Source organism: Lissotriton vulgaris, chromosome 3_1, assembly GCF_964263255.1.
Source record: "Lissotriton vulgaris chromosome 3_1, aLisVul1.2, whole genome shotgun sequence".
NCBI lineage: Eukaryota > Metazoa > Chordata > Amphibia > Caudata > Salamandridae > Lissotriton > Lissotriton vulgaris.
In genome coordinates, this window is record NC_141689.1 from 982,649,627 (window position 1) to 982,672,302 (window position 22,676).

Below are 22,676 nucleotides of genomic sequence, written 5' to 3' on the forward strand. Positions count from 1 at the left end.
CATCTGAGAATACCCTTCCACGCTTAGGGTGGACAAAAATATTTACAAAAAGGGGTGGTGAGGGACAGAGTCTCTGAATTAAGCAGAAAGCTCTCACCCAGTCAAAAGATCAGGGCTAGATCCAACACCGTTTTTTAGCTCACTGCACCATCCCAGTTTCAGAACCTGGCTGTATGCAAATTAGTCTGTTCCTGTCCCAGTGCATGATGGGAACAGGACAAACCAAACTACAGAAGCCAATTCTTACACTGGGAAGGAAACAAGCTCCCGGGGACCGGTTTCTGGCATTACAGCCGTCTTCGGCCCGGTTTGCTTGAATCCTGATGGTGCAATGAGCAAGGGTCTCACATCTGAGAATACCCTTCCACGCTTAGGGTGGACAAAAATATTTACAAAAAGGGGTGGTGAGGGACAGAGTCTCTGAATTAAGCAGAAAGCTCTCACCCAGTCAAAAGATCAGGGCTAGATCCAACACCGTTTTTTAGCTCACTGCACCATCCCAGTTTCAGAACCTGGCTGTATGCAAATTAGTCTGTTCCTGTCCCAGTGCATGATGGGAACAGGACAAACCAAACTACAGAAGCCAATTCTTACACTGGGAAGGAAACAAGCTCTCTCACTGCTCCATCAGGATTCAAGCAAGCCGGGCCGAAGAAGGCTGAAATGCCAGAAACCGGTCCCCGGTAGCTTGTCTCCTTTCTGGTGAAGAATTGGCTTGGTAGTTTAGTCTGCCCTATTCCCATGATGCACTGGGCCAGGGACAGACTGATTTGCATATAGCCAGGTTCTGAGCTGGGATGGGGCAGTGAGATAAATAACGGTGATGGATCAAGCCCTGATCTTTGGACTGGGTAAGAGTGGTCTGCTTAACTCAGACACTCTGTTCATCACCACCCCCTTTTGTAAATCGATTTTGGCCACTATAGGTGTGGCAGGGTATACTCAGACATGAGTCCCTTTCTCACTGCTCCATCAGGATTCAAGCAAGCCGGGCCGAAGAAGGCTGAAATGCCAGAAACCGGTCCCGGGTAGCTTGTCTCCTTTCTGGTGAAGAATTGGCTTGGTAGTTTAGTCTGCCCTGTTCCCATGATGCACTGGGCCAGGGACAGACTGATTTGCATATAGCCAGGTTCTGAGCTGGGATGGGGCAGTGAGATAAATAACGGTGATGTATCAAGCCCTGATCTTTGGACTGGGTAAGAGTGGTCTGCTTAACTCAGACACTCTGTTCATCACCACCCCCTTTTGTAAATCGATTTTGGCCACTATAGGTGTGGCAGGGTATACTCAGACATGAGTCCCTTTCTCACTGCTCCATCAGGATTCAAGCAAGCCGGGCCGAAGAAGGCTGAAATGCCAGAAACCGGTCCCCGGTAGCTTGTCTCCTTTCTGGTGAAGAATTGGCTTGGTAGTTTAGTCTGCCCTGTTCCCATGATGCACTGGGCCAGGGACAGACTGATTTGCATATAGCCAGGTTCTGAGCTGGGATGGGGCAGTGAGATAAATAACGGTGATGGATCAAGCCCTGATCTTTGGACTGGGTAAGAGTGGTCTGCTTAACTCAGACACTTTGTTCATCACCACCCCCTTTTGTAAATCGTTAAGAGACTAAGGGCGCTTTTTAAATGTTGACCGACGGCCAGGGGGAAAGAGAAGATTACTCCGAACTGCTGTCAGGGCGGTTCCTGTCAATGCTCTTCACTGTTTGGTGCAGAGCTCCGTCTACATGATGGAGCCCTGAATCAAACAGTTTTCTTATTTATTTTCAAATAAAAAATCCCAAAACAGGATTTTCTTTTTGAAAAAAAAGAAAATGCCCCCCTTGCCATGCGAGTAATATGCCACGGCTAGGAGGGCACAATTCCTTTTTTACTGTTTCTTACCACCAGGATTTGCTTGGCGGTGACGACCAGTTAAAAATGGTTATATATCCGCCCATCCTAATTGTGTGTCTTTTGCTTTCTCATCCTAATTGAGTAGGCAGGCATCTAGCCATTTTTCTGACAACACATACTCAGTCAAGACGTAGCAGATGTTTGGCAATAACAGTGACCGCCGTAGCCAAACCTATTGTCCACCCTCATCTAAATCAGAGGGGGAATCATTATCTTGATGGTAAGCATACTCTGTCACTGTTGCCATGGCGTTTGCTTACCGCCAAGATATAAATTATGTTGGAAAAGTAAAGGAGGGCTAGGCCCTGAAACTTTGGTATACGCCTTTGACTCAAAACAGACCATCTTACTTTCAGTTCAGGAAACTTCTGAAAACCGAACTTGTCAACTAGGCTTTCAATTATGACTGAACCCATCTTGGGAACAGTCAAATAATGCCAGATCTCTGCACCTGGCTAGACTCTAACTCTCATTCTTTCTTTGCTTACTGTAAACGTTTTTCTTCCTGCCCCATGACTCTTGAGTGTCCTACGTGACATGTAGGACTTCCATAACTGCCAGTGAATAAAAACGTCTCTCATTCATCATAGATAGTCATGATTGTCTTTCAGCTACGAAACGAAACTGACACACTGAAAGGACAAAATCAATGTGATTCATTCTTTTGGTTTACATAAAAACATTGTTAACATAAAAATATAAATAATTCATATTGTCCTCAGACCAGGCCTAGAGCATCGTTACAGAGTGCAGTAAAAGCACAAAAGGTTGCTGAGTGTTTCGCACAAGTGAGCATGGCATTGTTCAGTGACAACATATGCAGATTGAACTGAAGACTATGCTAGTTTTGGAACTGTGGTCATTTTTGCACTAATGCAATGGGTGCAATTTATACTTGCATTTATTAATTTCAGCATTTTCATCTGGAACTGTCTCTTATGAAATCAGTTAGTTGTTCACATTGCTCAACGCTTTATATGAGAACCCTACAAAAGTAACTCCCCAGTTGATCCAAATTGATGTTCAAAATGAGAACAAGAAAGCATTCAGTTGTTCAGTCATCAATACAGTAGCCACACAGCTATTTTAGAAAATGAATACATCGCACATTTCTCATTTCATTCTCCGAGACATATGCTCATGAGAAGAGAACCAATTATTCGAAAAAGTGATTGTTCTTAAAAGATAATTCGAACATAGAATCGAAGATTTTTGTAGTCAAGTAATAGTGAATGAAAATGATCACCTGCAAGTAGAAAGTGCATATAGTTTTAAAAGTGTGGTGGACTCATGGAAAAGAGATACTTGCGCAGAATATTATTCCAGAGAAATAATGGAGGATGGGAGAAACGCCTTTAACAATTGATTTGTTCCCAATGAATTTGAATTATGACAAAGGAAGGGGCCAATGGTCTAGGCGAGGCAGGGCATTTGTGTGATCATGTTCCTTGTACATCCCAAATGGTTGTTTCTCAGGTGGCTTGCTCCCCTCAGATGCTTGTGACACATTTTGACCCCTCTGATTGGTGGGTCTCCACAGCACATAGACTGGGTCTGCGGGTGTGGTATTTCTAAAAAAGAAAAATTATGAAATCCTAGTAAGGGTAAATATGTTGAAAACGAGGATGGGTCAACATGAGCGACTTAAGAAAATAACACACTTTAATGCAGATTGAAAGAGCATCATATTAACAGATATCCATATAGAGACTATCACAATTACAGCCAAACTTGCGCATAGACACAAAGATATCCGTGCAACTAAACCTATAGGCATCCCTATACACATATCGCTCGCTTGAAGTGCAGTGAACCATACACAAGGTCAAGAGACCTTATGTTATGTTGGTTGCATGCATTGTGCTTCAATCTGCTCTGAAACCATCACAACATGCTAGATGTGGCAGGATCTTGGAAAGGACAAAACAAAAGAAAGAGAGAATGGGAAGGACCCATGTAAACAGAATGATCTTTTCTATAATGGGGAACTAGACAATAGCCTAGGATATTCATCTGCTTGGCAAGAAGGAAGCATGTAAGATAAATAGGCTAGAGGAAAGAGAATGAAGGGACAGGCATAGGAGGGCCTGACAAAGTAGAGAATGGCAGACCATCTAGATAGCTGTGACAACAAGCCAGTGAGTGCCTGATAGTCAACTCCAAATGCTCGAGGCTGACACACTGACAAAAACATGCAAACACACATGCAGCCACTCACAACAAAGAGACAATCATGTAGGATACAAAGGGGCTCACATAGAATGGGGCGCAAATCAAAGAAGGAAAGATGGATGTTTGGTTGCATGCTGTGATGCCTACTTAATATTTAGATTCTGCTGATGAAATATCTTTCAAGGTACAGGAAAGTTTGGTTTCAATGCCTAATCAATTCTTCGTCTCTCCTGAGAAAAGTCTATTATGCTGAGTGATGGAATACTTCAGTTTTCCTGCTCAATGATTCACTGACCTCTTTGGAATGATCATGTGCTGGTAACAGAGCAATGCAGCCTGCTAATACTTTCCATCCTTTATTGCTGTGAACATACATATGTAGAACTGCAATTCATCATCTTCTGTTTTTTCAATGTTGTAATGCAACACATGCAGTTATGGCAGGTCGATAAACAGTGTGCTCAAATGCATTGGCTAATTGAAGCAAATGATGACTATATCTCTCAAAATGTATGAATTTGTCAAATGAAAGCAGTGGGCCATGAGCATGGTACCCAGTGTGCATGGATCAATCTAACTAAAAATCTACCTATAAGATATTTCTTTACTATTTACAGTCTCAAAAACACTATCCAGCTCATAGCTGCCAGGCCTTGGCTAGTATTTTTTTTTTACAATTTAGAAGTTTAGTGTATTTTCCTTCACTGGTGTTCTTATTTTCGTTAACATGTTTAGATTTAAGAAAACGTTTGCAAACATTACATTAAAACAGCTTTGAGGAACATTTCATTTAATTTAATTGTTTGCCTCGTACATGGCTTTCATTATCACACACTAGTATTTTGTGAATTTGCACGCATTTCTTTAGTGGTGTGGCATCCCCTGTTCAAAAAAGCAGCTTTTTACAGGAGGATGTTCTCTCTTGGTTTGATATTACTGAGCTCTGCTTGCAATATATAGCGAAAACGGCACAGAGGCTGGTCTGAAGAACTGCTTTGTGACTTGTTAAGTGAGACGGAATGGTATGCAAGTGCTCTGGCTCAGAAATGGAGGTTAGAACTCTTGCGTGCTAATTCATTATGTATTATTTTCATTGGTGTCCCACTGACGTTGGCAGAAACACAATGAATTTGTACAGAGAATCGAGACAGCATATCTAGAATACATGAATGTTTAGCTGATGGAAACATTTCTTCATTTTTAAAGCAGAGCTCTTCTGCTATTGAAGTGAATTGCGGCTTTGAAGCAATTGTCAGCAAGTAGAATAAACATATACAGTTAGCTGGCATTATTGTGCCCCAATCCTGTATCGATTTTGGCTTGCTGCCATTTTGTCTTAGTTGTTGTTGTTGTCGTGCCTCCCTGCCCGGATCTCCGCCCCGCTCCCGCCTCCCAGCTGACCCTCCCTCCCACTGCGAGACTGCCTAAGTGCGCTATAAGTCTGTTCCCAATTGTGCTGTGTTGCTTAAAGTTATTATTTCTGCCTGATTGTGCCGCTGCCACTGCCATTTGCATCGCGCCATACCTGATTGTGCCCCAATCCTGTATCGATTTTGGCTCGCTGCCATTTTGTCTTAGTTGTTGTTGTTGTCGTGCCTCCCTGCCCGGATCTCCGCCTCGCTCCCGCCTCCCAGCTGACCCTCCCTCGCCCCTCCCCCTTCTACTATCCACATATGACAGATGCTTTTGCGTGCAACGGTCACGCGCAGCGGTCGCGCCCCATGCGCGCCGAAGGTGCGCCAAAGGTAAGCCCGTCTACGCCCGTCCGCGCCTGGACCTCACCCAGCGTCAGAGCCCCTGGTCCTCGCAATACCCACTCCACCCGCTTAACGTATGACGCCGCTACTCTCCTTGCCCTTAACCCCGGACGCACCCCACAATGCTGCGTAGCTACCCCAGGACACACCCACGGACCTTTCGCCTGCCACTCCCGCAAGTTCGCCTGCATCAGGACCCACACCAAACCCTCCTCCTCCAAACACAGCTCCGAATCTAACCACCTGAAATGCATCCTGCTGAACACCCGCTCGGTCCACAAACACGCCACTGAACTCTGGGACCTACTCGACACTACATCGCCGGACGACGCCTTCCTTAATGAAACCTGGATGAACGCATCATCAGCGCCTGACATCACCATAGCCATCCCAGACGCTTACAAGATCATCCGAAAAGACCGCACCAACCAAACAGGAGGAGGCATCGCCATCGCCCATAAGAACACTATCCGAATCACAACCAGCTCCGACGATAACCTCGCAACCGCCGAACACCTTCACTTCCAGATCCACACCGAACCCAGGACGACACTTAGAGGCACCCTCATCTACAGACCACCAGGAACCCGCACACAATTCAACGAAGACATCACTGACTTCATCACCCCACATGCCCTCACCTCCGAGAACTACATTCTACTGGGAGACCTCAACTTCCACCTGGAAAAGAATAATGACAGCAACACCACCACCCTTCTGGACAACCTGGCCAATCTCGGACTCAAACAACTTGTTGACACCCCCACCCACTTAGCCAGACACACGCTCGACCCTATCTTCACCTCCAGCAAACACATCTCCTTCGATCACACCACAGCTCTCCACTGGACGGACCACATCTGCGTTCACTTCAGCTACAAAAAGACCACGACCCACATCCCACCACAACCTATTCCTCGAAGAAACTGGAACAAAATCTCCACCGACCAACTCCTCACATCGCTTAACCAAAACCCCCCCCCGCCATATCATCGGACCCAAACCAAGCTGCCACCAAACTCACACAAATGGATCACCCACAGCGCTGACGAATTAGCACCCTTTAAAAACCACCAGATCAAACAAGGCAGCAAAAAGGTCCCTTGGTTCAACGATGACCTTAAGAAATCCAAGAAGTTATGTCGTACCCTCGAGAAAACCTGGAAAAAAAAACCCAACCACTAACAACCTGACCACCTTCAAGGACGCCACCCGCAAACACCACCAATTGATCCGATCCACCAAGAAATCAGCATTCAAGGATCGACTCAACAACAACACCCACAACAGCAAGGAATTATTCAACATCATCAGAGAATTTACCAACCCCACCACCGGCACCAACGACATCTCTCCCTCCCAGAACTCTGCGACCCTCTATCCTCTATCTTCCACAACAAAATCGCCGACATTCATAACAGCTTTGAAAACCTGTCCGAAGAACAACCTACTCCACCCACCTCCGAACCAAAACAGCACTCTCACAACCTTTGCGCCTGGAACCCAATCACGACTGAAGACACCATCCGCCTGATGAACTCCATCCACTCAGGATCGCCAACCGACCCATGTCCCCACCACATTTTCAACAAACCAGACTCCATCATCGCACCCCATCTCCGTGATGTCATCAACTGCTCCTTCAACTCCGCTACCTTCCCAGATAGCTGGAAACATGCCGAACTCAGCGCCCTTCTGAAGAAACCCACAGCGGACCCTCTGAACTCAAGAACTACCGCCCCATCTCACTCCTCCCCTTCCCGGCCAAAGTCATCGAGAAAGCCATCAATAGTCAGCTCGCTGCCTTCCTTGAATCCAACAATTCACTTGACCCCTCACAGTGCGGCTTCCGAGCCAAACACAGCACCGAAACCGCCCTCATCGCTGCCACAGACGACATCCGAACGCTACTGGACAACGGAGAAACAGTTGCCCTCATCCTACTTGACCTTTCCGCTGCCTTCGACACAGTCTGTCATAACACCCTCATACAACGCCTCAGCAACGTCGGAATACAAGGAAAAGCATTGGACTGGATCATCTCGTTCCTAGCCGGAAGAACCCAGAGAGTCCGCCTACCCCCATTCAAATCAGAGGCCACCGAAGTCATCTGCAGCGTACCACAAGGATCATCACTCAGTCCCACCCTCTTCAACATGTACATGAGTCCCCTCGCATCCATCGCGCGACAACACAACCTCAACATTATCTCCTACGCTGACGACGCCCAGCTGATCCTCTACCTCACCAAAGACCCTAACACCACCAAAACCAATCTACACAAAGGAATGAAAGAAGTAGCCAAATGGATGAAGAACAGTCGTTTAAAACTAAACCCAGACAAAACGCAAGTCCTCATCTTAGGATCATCCCCCTCTGCATGGGACGACTCATGGTGGCCACCGGCTCTGGGCACAGCACCCATACCTACGGACCACGCACGTAACCTGGGCTTCATCCTAGACTCCTCCCTATCGATGACCAGACAAGTCAACGCCGTCTCATCATCATGCTTCAACATCCTACGCATGCTCAAAAAAATGTTCCGTTGGATCCCCACCGAAACAAGAAAGACAGTCATCCACGCACTAGTTACTAGCCGACTAGATTATGGAAACACCCTTTACGCCGGAACCACAGCCAAACTACAGAAAAAACTCCAACGCATCCAAAACGCCTCAGCCAGACTCATACTGGACATCCCCCTTCAAGCTCACATTTCCGGTCACCTGAAAGATCTCCACTGGCTTCCCGTCAACAAGAGAATAACGTTTCGTCTCCTCACCCACGCACACAAGGCCCTCTATGAACTAGGACCCGAATGCCTCAACAAACGACTGTCCTTCTACACACCCACCCTCCAACTACGTTCATCCAATCAAGCCCTAGCCGCATTACCACGCATCAATAGATCCACCATGGGAGGAAGATCCTTCTCCTACTTAGCGGCCAAAACCTGGAATTCTCTCCCCACTCACCTCCGCCTCACACAGAACCACCTCTCCTTCAGAAAGCAGCTAAAAACCTGGCTATTCGATAAGTAATGCACCCACCCTCCCTCAAGCGCCTTGAGACCCTCTGGGTGAGTAGTGCGCTATACAAATTACTGAACTTGAACTTGAACTTGAACATCTCTGATACAGTAAAATACCTCAAAGGAATGTGTTGCATGTCACTTCCCTTTTTCATTTTGTGAAATACCAACAAACATTGCATTTGAAAGTGAGAATACACATTTCTTCAATGGTTGTGAACATAAAAACATGCTCTCAACCACCAACCATGTTTAACCTACAGTACGTGAGTTGAGTTAAAGATCCTGTAACCCAATAGGACCAATTCACAATTCACAAGTTACTGCTGTAATACTACTTCATGTTATTAGAAATGGCATTTAATACGGCCCCTAAACCTCTAAAACAATAAAATTCGGGTAATAGTCATACACAGTTAATACAAGCAGAAAGCAGTTTCATTCACAGAGTTCGATATTTCAGGGCCAGTTCACAAAAACATTTACGAGCGGGTGAATCAGGACTTCTGTAGTACTTATTCAAGTGCTCATAAATGCCTTTTTGGATTGGTCGGAATGTTCTAAACTTATCACAGATCAGAGTGGGCCAAATGTACAACCATGCCATTTTGCGAGTCGCAAATTGCGTCAAATTGCAACTCGCAATTTGCGACTCGCAAAATGGAATGTACAATAGTGTCTCAGATATTGTTTGCAATTCCTAATGGGGTCACAAATTGCATGCCTCATTATTATTGATGAGACAGGTGCAATTTAGGCAAGTGCCAATTTGTTACCCCATTGCAAATGGCTAGCACTCCCAGGGATGATGGCCTGCTGTGGTCAGCTGACCACCATGTCTTTGCCGGCTTTCTTAATAAAGCAATTTTTAAAAAAAAATTCAGCCCATTTTCCTTAAAAGAAAACAGGCTGCATTTAAAAAAGAAAAATGTAACTTTTCAGTTGCATTTTTTAAGGGCAGGCAGTGGTCTCTGGGACCAATGCCTGCTCTTAAAAAATATTTTCGTACCCATTCACAAACGGGAGCCCTTCTGTTTGCGAGTGGCTTACCACCTACTTTAAGTAGGTGGTAAACTGTGTAAAACAATCATACAATGCTGTTAGACTCGCTAATAGAAAGGGACGCCCTTGGCACGCCCCTTCCAAAGAGCTAGTCGCAAACCATATTTTGCGAGCCAGAAATAGGTTGCCTACTGGCAAAATATGGTTTGTGAATGCGGCAGATAATTTTGCTTTTCCAATGGACCTAATTCCCCTTTTGCGATGGCAAAAAACGGTCGTACATCTGCCCCAGTATGTATTGAACAGTTAATTTAAATAAAAGTTCTGAAACCTATTGCTTATTACTGACTATTCAAACTCCGAAGTTATTGGCACGTTGACAGGTTTTTGTGAATAAATAAAAATCTCTACGGTTGGTTTTTGAAAGTGGACACATTTGAGATTTCTGGAATGCTGTAGTTAAAATCCAGAAAAATGTTTTTTTGTATCCACAAAAACATTCCCGAAAATCTCTACCGTTAGATTATCCACGTTTTTGATGCTGATATGAGTTCTAGAACTGAAAAAAGTATTTTGATCAGTTTATAGGTGCTCCAATCAAACCAAAAACATGTTCGGAGAAAGTTTAAATTTAAGAGCAGACTTCAATTCTGGAATGTTTGTGTCGTTCCTGACTGAAGACTGACCTCTTACACAATTACAAGAAAAATATCCCTTCCTGATATTATTTAAATTCCTATATTCTGAACATGCAATTATTCCCCCGAATTCCAATTTATGGACATTTCTGGCATCCGCATTTTATAACCAGTTGGTTCATTTCCCAGATGTGTTATTTACCCATAAGACTCCCCCGTGTATATTGCTGTAGATATATCATCGGCCAGATTCTCATGCTCACAGATGGCGAGTGGTGTAGAAAGAAACATAGAGAGTGGGAGACATGGCTAACTGGCAATTACAAGAATCAACAGTTGAAATGTACAGAGCTATGTGGTGAGGACATCAATTACATCATCATTAATGATGTCATTGTTGATGCTGTAAGTAATATCATCAATGATATCACTGTCGAGGTCATTGATTGTGTGATGACATCTGTAATGTAATGCTTCAGATCCTGAGCAGTACATTCATGGAGGTAAGTTGCCATAGCTATGTTAACTCAATTTTTTTGTAACTTTCATGATTTTTCTTTGTAAACTTGAAGTCACTTCAACTAGAGATGGAACGTCTAGGTATTGGTACTACACAGGCCATTTCACTTCTCTGTAAGCAATGTTTTTTACTGAATTTATATATACATTATTTACTGCTATAAGGTCTTCAGACAAAACTACAGAATTGTTTACCTTTGCTTCATTACATTGTTACTATCACTAGAATGTTGATATTTGACAATTCCTACAACAGTAAATGCATAGGAGTATGCAAATTATGTACTTAAACGTTGTATGAGTCAACAACATTAACAAGAAATAACTAGGAGTGGGCTTATTTTGCTAAATTCTGTTCGGCGTAATCTTATAAATTTAGCCCAAAATTCTGCAAGATTACACGGAATTACGCGAAAAGAGTAAGCCTGCATTTAGCCCTATTTTCTTAGGGCAAAATGCCCCCCCCCCCCCCCCGCCCCCCTCATGTCCATGTAAGAATTAGCGCTAAATGTGGGCCGGGGGTAGGATTTTCCTCCAAATTACTCCCAGCATTTAGCTCTACTTTCTTTTTGAAAAATGCGCCCTTGTGTCTAAAATGGATGGGAGGATGCGTTTTGCACTAAGATAACCGTGCTAAATGCAACATGAAATAAAAAAGCAGCGATCGTAGCCACTCAAGGAGTCAAAGAGTAATGCAGAATTACCGAAATGACTCCAATTATTCTGGTGTAATTGAAACTCTGCACAGGTCCAGATATAATCTGTTCTCAGAATAAAGAGCCAGTACACTGGTCATGTTATCAATAGATGTAGATGTAACTAACGAAAGTAAACAATGAAGTTAAAGCCCTTGCACTCATTGCACATTTGTGAGGGCTGCAATCTCGTGGCCTTCTGCAGGAAGCACATCAATGTTTGTCAGACATTGGGGTCCAATGGGGTTTAACACCTACCAAAGTGTTGCTTAGGTAAGACATTTCCTTGCATGTGCTGCTGTCCTCTAAAACCTCACGATTGGTTACCTGTGGACAATGATTTCTTCTGCTCTGACCTGGCCACCTTCTGTTGCAGATCAGCCCTCCCGACGTCCTCTGCCTACCGGTGCTGAATACTGCCAGGGCGGAATTCCGCTTTTACAGCGAGATACGATTCATTCTGGAAGAGCTGAGCATCCCTGAGTCATGCCTCATATTCCGAGATGAAATCAACTTACTGCAGCTGGATGAGGAAGGAAAACTATCTGTGACCCTCGTTCATCGCTGTGCGCTGTCCAGGTACAGAAAATCCTAATCCCACTGCTTGATATCAATATTTCAGTTCGATGTGTTGCTCTGGTTATGTGGTGATTGGCCATTTTGCTTCGACTGCTGGGGAAGTATTCCATGAATTAACAGATGGTCTGAGTTCTCAAAGTGAGGCGGGATTGACCAGATCACTGGCAAAGATAGCAAGTATTCCGTAATTAATATAAACGATCTGAATGTCATTGAGATAAGGATAAAAACCCAAGGAATGCTGTAATCCCATCTCCTCCACTTTATAAATTTAAAGGATGACCTCACAAATCAATATACTATATAAGATATTTGTTGAGAAAGAGGCACTCTCTACAAGCAGTATAAAAGACATTTGATAATCAAAAAGAAGAATGGACACTTGTTACCACTTTAACCATTGGTTAAAATTGGACACTCTCATAAACGCGGTGTTATTCGTGCGGTGTATGTTTTTCTTCCGCCCCTCACACGCGTTATGGCATTTATCATCGAGTGCACCAATAACGTGCTGTATGCCAAGCCTCAACCCGAGGCAACCTCTGGCATTAGTGGCAGTGTCCAGAGATAAGGGAAGGTAGGGCACCCAAAAAAAGGAGGTTAAGAAGCTAATACTACACCGGTGAAAGTTTTATTAAAAAAGGGGGGGTGAAGTATTGCTAATAAAATAAATTGCGGTATAATAGGAGATCGAGTTATTGGATCTCTTTATACCTTTTTAATAGCGTCACGCTATTAAAAAGGTATAAAGAGATCCAATAACTCGATCTCCTATTATACCGCAATTTATTTTATTAGCAATACTTCACCCCCCCTTTTTTAATAAAACTTTCACCGGTGTAGTATTAGCTTCTTAACCTCCTTTTTTTGGGTGCCCTACCTTCCCTTATCTCTGGACACTGCCACTAATGCCAGAGGTTGCCTCGGGTTGAGGCTTGGCATACAGCACGTTATTGGTGCACTCGATGATAAATGCCATAACGCGTGTGAGGGGCGGAAGAAAAACATACACCGCACGAATAACACCGCGTTTATGAGAGTGTCCAATTTTAACCAATGGTTAAAGTGGTAACAAGTGTCCATTCTTCTTTTTGATTATCAAATAACTGTTACCGGGGTGATGAATGGACCGTTTACCCTGCTCCCCAATTTTTGATTAATTACCAGTATAAAAGACAGTCACTGCAATCCTGAACCCATGCACTTAGATGTCATGGACACTGCCACGTCAGAATCACATAGTTCACATCACCAAGACTAAGCCCCTGCCTCTCAATCTGCAAGCTAGACTTCGAGAATTAAAACTGGTGTGAGTTTCCACCATCACCACTGCCCCCTGCAGTGGTACCAACCTGTTACTGCTGATGTCAGATTGTTTTCCGCAGGCTGCATGTTGACCTTGACGTTTTGCATATATGCCTTAACTCATGCCCAAACAGTCTCTATTGTTTGCAGTTCATGATCATGTCCTCAAACCTGAACACGATATGTTCTTTCAGAACATTAGTTGCCATAATTTGAAATGTTCCTTTACTTGCCTTCATGTTCCATGCCAATGTTTTACCCAGCAAGTACCATCAATGCAGAATTTGGTTAATTCATCCTACTGCTTTAGAGGCCTCAAAAGTTGCATCATGATATATAACTTTGCATAGGTGTCCAAACAGGCACAAGATACATCCCCTTGTTGGACACTGTAAGCGAATCTGCCCTGCTGCCAATTGCACTACAGCCTGTCGGCACATAATACTGAAAATGTTGTCTAATAATGAGGAAATGACTGAAAGGACTCAGTAGGTTTCACAATGAGGCTCACCTCAGAGATCTGGAAAAGATGGATCACCTCTATGTTTTTCTGGGGCTGTCACCATGAAATGAAGAGTGTGATGTGCAATTCTGAAGTATCCCACAAACCATCACATTTTCCATGAGCAACTTATCTCCTTGTTTTGCTGAGTGAACATGCTCAAAATTCACCATGTTGCCTCTTACAAAACATTTTTCATCCCACCGTTGCACAGTAAAGGGTTAAATGTCACAAAACAGAGAATGATATTTACATTGAACCCTTCCTCAAGCTGACTTTTTGATTGGTTTGGCTATAAACTATTAGTAAAACTTCACTGCTGCTTTCAAAATGTGTAAAACTGCTAAACTGGTACATATGCTTAAACCTCAAAAAACCTAAACTATATCAGATGTATTCACATTAGGTTTAAGACAATACGACTATACAGTCAGAGTTGGGGAAAGCATAATCGACATTGGCTCCATGTAGAGTAGTGTTTCCCTTTAAATAACTATAAGTAGGGAAGCTTGAGTACCACCCCAAATCCACCAAGTAGTAAATTTTATTTTCTGTAAGAAAGCAGACAGGTTTATATGAGAAACCTGGGCGTTTTGCAGTGTCACCCCATGTTTGCCCCCCTTTTGACTACTAGATGCTGGTTTTCTGACTCTGATTGTTCCCTGGGCTCTTTTAGCCAGATACAGGCCTTGTGCTCTGATTAAAAAGTACCTGGTAATTAGGTATAATTACAATTGGTACTGACAACCTACCTGTAAGTCCCTAGTATATGGTAGGGCATGTAGGTTTAGAGACCCAGTAGATTTAATGCACCTAAGTGTGCATTGCTGTATTGCTTGCTGTCATTTTTAGGGCATCCCTGCTTTGCATGCTGCTTTTAAAATAAAACTATATGCAAATTCGACTTTTGAATTAAAAGCACTTCCAAAGTCTTACACTACTTTATTTGTACAAATACGTCACTTCTAAGCAGTGGCGGTTGGTGACATTTGAAAGTGGTGAGGCGTAAAACAATTATCGTACTTCACTGGGGCGAGCTAGTGGAGGGAGCGTGAACCACCTTTGTGGGGTTCGGGAGGAGTTCTTTCTCCTAACGAGACCATTTTGAAAAAAGAGTGTAATGTACTGTTTTAAAATATAAGAAAATCAATGACAAGATAGCTGCTGAGCATTTGTGTGCTTGCTTGAAGGCATCTGGTGTAAAAAAAAAAAAAAATACATTGACAAAGGCGGTAGGTCCATGCCTAGTACAAAAAGTGAGACATATTGGCTTGACAATGTTTTTTTTTCTTCCTAATGATGCACAATCATACAGTTTAATTTAATCATCTATCAATAATACGGCTGTGCCATTCCATACAGATGTCAGATTTTGCACAACAAAAATTAACATTTCTTGTGCATAATGTGGTTCAGGAAAGGAATGAAAACTGGAGAGTTCAAGACCGCACAAAACATGGGGAGAAGCTTGACTGACCGTGTAAATTGGATTCTAACATTCCATCAACAATTCAAAAACCCAACAATTCAACTCTTCTGCAGCCAGCGCTATGAAGTATTTGAAAGGAAAGGTGAAGTGCAGCACTTTATGAAACTCTGATATGCGCTAAAATACCATTAACAAATTAACAAACCATAACGTGACGTAACATAACATACCACATAACACAACATGACCTGTCAGACTATAAGATCCTAACTTAAAGCACAATCATCTGGATAGAATGCAAACCACAGTGCAGACCTGAAAGGACAGCCAGCCTAGATTAGCTCTGACATATGATGCTCTCTGAAAGCAGAAGAGAAGAGGCTTTTGCAAAGCTTTGGCTCTTCCGGTCTGTTGTCCACATACTAGCTAAATGTGGCACGCCGCACTTAAGTTGTACATCTGAAGTATGTTCATGGGTCCAAACATGCAAAAGATGCAACAAACCCATTTCCTTAAATTCCTGAGGGAAAAACAGAAGCTATCGGGAGACCATGTGCTGGGAAACCCGCCATGTTAAATTAAGACACTTTGCTGTCCCGGGTTACGTGAGCTGCAAGTAATAAATGGAGGTTCTGCCAGGAGGGGACAAAACACAAAACATACACAGTTCTACTGTCGTACTGTGTGTGCCGCTTCCATGTTCTACCACAGTATATATGCTGTCTGTGACATTTATCGAGGTTTCTGTAACCAGAAGCCAGTGAAGTCACAGCCAGGCCTACTTTCTCCATAATGTATTTTGCATGAAAAGTTCTTCCAGGGCAGAAACTGACAAGGAGGACACTTGGCATACGTTATTCAGATCTGGAACTCGCGCGTAGGGTTGGCTTTACCAGCAACAGGGCTGACCCTTAAGTGGTTGCTGTCAGGAAGCCGACCTGCGGCCGTAGCTGAGTACATGTCTCCACTGTGTGTGCGTCCGGATTTACCCAAGGCCTGCCGACGCCCATTCCGTGCGTAGCGCTGCATGGGCGTGTATGTACAGCGCGACCCACAGCAAGAGATAGAACAAACCAAAAGGGGAAAAGACGAGGGAGTGAGATAAAGATTCAGAGATTGTCTGTAGGGCGTTTACAGAGGCATGAGGTAGAATCCAGACTGCACAGCTGTGGAATTTTAGTTTGCGATCTGAACATCATCTGCGCCAGCTTGTCACCTATGCACTACGTGCACGGCAGCCATTCTAGGTCACCTATGTACTACGCGCACGGCAGCCATTTTAGATATCATGGACTCCCTGTCCACGATCGATCGCCAGCATGCCCCTCTGACCTAGCAAGCATCCTCCGCGCACCCTGGCTCCCCCTCCCTCCTCCTTATGAGCACGACCCTTCTGCGTGACCCTGTCCTTGGGAGTCACGCCAGCGCCTGACCAACACCTCCTCTCCTCCCATGAATGCCCCTCTGTTGATAAACCTCCCCTCTGCGCTGGATTGTCCACACAGTATGAATACCACTCCATTGATGGCCCCTCACCCCGTGTCCGACTGTCCACACAGGTCCGAGGCCATTGCCTAAGCCGGGAGATATCATTTACTGCCCTACATTGTATGAGGTCGCTCTCCTTCAAAGGGCCCTCTATTGATCCAGGCCTCCCCACCCCCTGTGATATGATCAGGCGCACACATCCTAAGACTCGACGGAACACTCAGCTGCGTGATGACCCTCTCTCTTATCAGCAGAATGAGGACCTCCATTGTGAATGTATATGGGGGTGGGATTAACACGAGGATTACGGGGATGTCGTTTCCCATGCCCTACAAAGTTGTGATTGTATTGAAGGAAGGTCACATGCCATAAACCAGTGTATAAGAGGCCAGGCCTCTGAGTGGCTGTTAGAGCACCTCGACATGATACCTTGTTGTCTGATCTGATGTGTTCTGCTCCGTCGGAATAAACTTCTGTTTCCTGCCTTCTGGTCTCCGGCGCCTGCCTCATTGCTTGGTAAACTTGAATGGTACAAGGGCGGTTAGCGCCGGGCAAATCTTGAGAAAGGTCCTAGCCCTACCTTTTTCTACAAATTGGCGTCCCAAAGCGTGGGGCCCATCAGCGACACGTGGATCCAGTGGGAGAGGTCCCGATGACAGAGTGAACGACTGCAACGATCGGGAAGAGCTCATGTCCGATAGACCCTCGTCTGACAGCCGATCATCCGACCTTCACTAGTTCTGAACAGACCTCTCTCGAGTGATCTACGGTCCTGACTGGGAACCATCAGGAGTGCCGCGAACAACACGAAGGAGAGAGGACGATCGGGCGCTGGATCCAGAGGACAGGAAACCGTCCATGCGGTCCGGGTAAGGTCGTGTAAACACGACGAATTGAGGAAATTGTTTTTGGATAATACTAGTATTACGCTTTGTTGAAACCCTCTGGAGATTCACTGTCTGCAAACGGGGAAAAGCAAACAGGCTCTCTCTTTGCAAGCAGTGAAGGATAGGTAACGCAGACTTTTGTCCCCATTGTAATCCGTCGTACCTATCTTCCTCCCCCACTGTTTCCCGAACTATCGTTCGTGGATTATTGTCTGGAGATTCTTTGTCTGCAAACAGGGAAGAACAAGGCCTCTCTTTGCAGGTAGAGAAAGAGTGGGTAGCGATAATTTTTCGGGCCCACTTATTCTCCCCACTGGATTGTTTGATTGGCCGATTATTCGGTATTGGTTCTTTTGAGGTATTCACGGCCTCCAAACAACGTAGAATAGAAATATTCTGTCTAGTCTTTGTCCGCCGTGATAAGATAGGTAGTGCAGACTTTTGTCCCCGTTGTAATCCGTCATGCCTGTCTTCTCCCCACTGGTTGGTAGCCTGTTTAGCCCGGACCGCTTATTAGAGATGAACCATCCAGCTCCACTGGAGGGCACCCCTAATAAGGACATGTTCACTAAGTATGGACTAGTCGCTATAGCTTACACTAAACTATGGCATAAATATACGAAAAAGAACCTTGAAAGTCAGTGGTCACTGATAGGTTCCTTTGACGAAAATAAAATAAAAACATTAGAAATAGCGCTCCAGAAGAATAAGACCACGCCCACTATGCTCGACAGTATCGGCATGTGGCGCAAAGAAACGGAACAGCGAAAGAAAAGAGAAGAAGCAAAAATAGGGAAAGAATTACGAAAGGCAGCCCACCTAGCCGCAAAGCAACTAGAAGAAGAAATAAAAGAAAGAAAGGAAACTATGCAAAATCAAGAATCAGGGTCGACAGGCCAATGTCCTGTTAGGACCCCCTCTGCGCTCTACCCTGAATTGCCCTCCAAACAACGGACGAACGATGAGTTGCTACTAGGTCCCCCAACCATCTACATGCCCCCTCCATATGCCCCCTGCCGGCAAAGCTTTCACGCTCCGAGTGTGAGCGAAAGCGATCTCAGCGCTAGTGCACCAGCCCTCACGGCCTTTGCACCAGCCACATTAACAACCTCATCAGACGACCCCGAGTCTAGCAAACAATCATCGGCCAGATTAAATAGATTAAGCAAAGATGAGCGGGACGGGATCGACAAAATAGCAAAGACCTTGGTAGAACGAAGGGAGAGCGAAGAGTACACAATGAACATATATAATTCACATGCCGAAAGCCACAGACGGCATTTTATTTTGCGATTCAGCTACCACACCCTGAACGCGTATGAAGATAGGTATCAGAGCAAGGGTCCCGCTAAACTAACAACACTGTATAGGAAGATTGATGTCGGAGATGGGACTGAACGTGAGGCGACGGAGCTCTTCATGCAAATGCTTGAGGTCTTCCGCCACCTCGCAGAACAGAAACCAGAAGCCAAGGTTACGGTCCCTGACACAACCTCGGCAGAAGTAGCCAATACTATGATGCCTATCAGAGAAGCGGCTCCTTACTGGATCCCGCCACGGGGCCAGGGAACGAGCGATGATATTAATAATGAAAATGCAAAAGGGAGGGTTGTGTACAATTGGGTTTACCAACCATGGGACCGACAAGATATCCTAACCTTCAAGCAAACCCTGCCCGACTTAAGAAAGAACCCGACAGCATTTTACACCGAATTAGGCACAGCCTTGGGTTCGACAATAATGACCTTAGCAGATATTGACTTGTTCTTTGGGCTATGTCTGCCGGCTGACGTGTGGAAGCAAATCCGGAAGGCTGACCACACGGATCTGTTTGGACATACCTGGGACCAACTCGGTAAACTAGATAGACAGCGAGAACCGGGGAGCAAACCAGTGAAAGACATACTGGAACTCCCAGATAAAATAGTCCAGAAATTAAAAACACTGGTCCCGGAAAGAAAAGTAGACTGGTCGATAGTCACGGCCTGTCGACAGAAACCCCAGGAAGATGTGTCAGAATACTTTTCCCGATTCGAGACAGTGTTCTCCGACTACAGTGGCCAGGACATGACCACCGCAACCGGACAGCACCTGTTTGTGCAAAATTATGTAAAAGGACTAACTCAAGAAGTCTCCCAAAAACTACAGACAAGTGAGAGCAGTTGGGGGGCCTCCAAACCCGCAGCTATCCTTCAGATGGCTCAGTATTACGAGCACCAAAAGAATGAGAATGATAGGGCGTCCGAGAAAAAGAAGAAAGATTTGAAGGAAAGGGTAATGATAGCCCAGATACAGGGTATAGCGCTAGGACGGGAACATCAAAGGGGGAACTACCAATCAAACGCCCCCAGAGATCTACCTCCTAAGGATCACACCCCGACATCTCACACTGGACGGAGAGACATTAGCAATGACCAATGCGCCTTCTGCAAAGGGTTCGGCCATTGGAAAACCCAGTGTCCGGTTTTGCTAGAGATGAATAGAAATAGGGATTCCAGGGATGTGGCAGGTGGTCCGAGGAATAGAGTACAGGGACGAGGGAACTCCAACGACACTAATAATGACAGATCAGGAAGACTGAATACATTTGACCGTCCCCGACAGAATCAATGTCAGCTATCCGAAGGTGAAAATGCCCCTGATTTTGCATAGGACTGCCAGGGGCAAGGGAGGGATCCAGTCGAGCTCTGTGTTGACCAGCAAGGTCCTTATGTCACCGCTAAGGTCTTGGGTACAGAGTCTCCATTCTTGGTAGACACTGGGGCGACACGTAGTGTGTTATCAAAACGACTGATTCCAAGGGCACCCTTGTCTGGCTCACACATAACGTCGATAGGTTTCGATGGGACTGTAGGAAGGTACATCCTGACTATGGTTGCCCCCAACTTTTTGCCCTGTGTTTTAGCTGGTTTTGGACATAGTCGACCTGGGACCCTGCCAATCAGGACCCCAGGCCTACTGCTCTCTCTTTAAAATGGATTCCATGTACCCTAGGTACATTTCCAATTGGTACTGGGCCACCCTATCAGACCCTGTAACTCAGGGCATAGGTGTACCCAGGGCTGCCAGGGGCTGCAGCATGTATTATGCCACCCCTGGCTGGCCTCCTAAATTTGACACAACTGGCTGCATGACAGCTGGGGCAAAGTCGGGTAATCACCCTTTGCTGTAGGTGTAGTATACCTATACCTAACCCTAAAATGGACACACAGATTCCTATCAGTCACTCCTATGGCAGGCCTTGACAATCCTGAAGGCAGAGTGCTTGGAATCGTGTGAGATGGTGCTCTGGCATGAGCTGAGCCTGTCTGCAGCTTGCGGAATCAAGTCCTAATAGCTGTTCCATGATATCGCATACCATATACTCTTAAGTGCATTATAATCCTCGCGGTTAAATGCTATCTTTGGTATTGCTTTATCAAAACATGTCGAGTAAGGTGTCATACGAATTGGAATACTAACCCCTCGCCAATTCTGGCGACGGGGTTAGCATTCCACCCTTCTAGAGGGACACGACATGTATGTAACTGTGAACCCCGGTTAAAGTTAACTGAAGCCTCAGCTCCACAAAATGGATGCTGCCACCACAGACACGAGTCTGACCCCCTGCAGCTGGGAGTCCTTCCAGCGAGGGGAGCCTGGACAAAGGGTTTCCTGTCAGGGGCGGTGCTAGCACCGTCCCAGACATGGTTTTGTGTATCCTGGGTAGGCAGGGCTTTACAGGAAGGTGACTGCTGAGTGGCACCCCGGTGCTCACTACGCATAGGCCGGTCTGAACCAGTTCCAGGGGCACACCAGCCCCTGGCCTGGGGAAGTCCGGCATGGCTGAGGGGTGTAACCACCCCCCACCTAGTCCCACCCATAGGCAGGACCTAGTCACCGGGTCAGCCCCCTTTTTTAGTATAAAGATGGGAGCGGGCCCCCTGTTAAAATTAGATCATCTTTGGAATCAAGACACGACTTTCTTCGAAAGGACATCAAGATTTCTTCATCAAGATTCTCCCTTGTGACTAAGGAGTAGTCACCCTGCATCCGCAGGCACCATCCTAAAGAAACACTGCGGTCTGCTGCAAGTCCTTCATCACGAATCCGACGACCCAGCTCGACGAGACCCGGCTTCCCTGGCACCTCTGACCTCTACTCACCTCTACAGCAAAGCTGAGAACCGTGAGTGCGACGAGACCTCGAGGGACCGACGATCGCCAAGACTGCACGACATCTTTACTGCAAGCCCACCGTGTCCTCCACTGGTGAGTGCTTTGGGGTCCGAGAAGCCCCAACCCTGCGCAGCTCCAGCATCCAAGATCAGCCTCCCTGCATCTCCACGATCTGCGTGGGGCCCTTCTGCTGTTTGCTGTGCACCGCGTTGTTTGGCTACTAGCCGGCTGGCTTGTGGCCCTCTGAACGACGCCCAACGACTTCACGACTGCTGGTCTGGTTGCTCCAGGCTGGCCTTTGCTTCCTTCTTCAAGAGAGGCACCCCGGACCCTCCTGGTCCACTCCAGACGCCATTTTAGGTCCACCGCGTGGGCTTGAATTTGCCAAGGCTTTGTTGCCCAATCCTGGGTCCAGCGACGCCGACAGCTTCTATCTTCGTGGGACAGCTCGATCCTCCATCCTGGTCGCCGACAACGCCTCCTGGTCCGTGAGATCTTCGAGTCAAGCGTCACCCACTCACCTAGTCGAGGTGGCTACCATCCGGTGCCCTCCTGGTGCCCACTGACTACTGGCTAGTAGTCTCGAACTTGGTCCCCTCTGCTTTCAGGTGTCATCT

General features: G+C 45.7%; 1 protein-coding gene across 4 annotated transcripts in view; it reads left to right on the plus strand.

Moving 5' to 3' along the window:
• LOC147727294 (protein prune homolog 2-like) overlaps positions 1-22,676 on the plus strand; it is a 1,486,257-nt gene that overhangs the window by 249,672 nt on the left and 1,213,909 nt on the right. For all 4 annotated transcript variants that reach the window (XM_086961350.1, XM_086961348.1, XM_086961347.1 and 1 more), the window contains exon 3: positions 12,089-12,291. In XM_086961350.1, the coding sequence (XP_086817476.1) occupies positions 12,089-12,291 (203 nt within the window). The remainder of the gene's footprint in view (positions 1-12,088; positions 12,292-22,676) is intronic.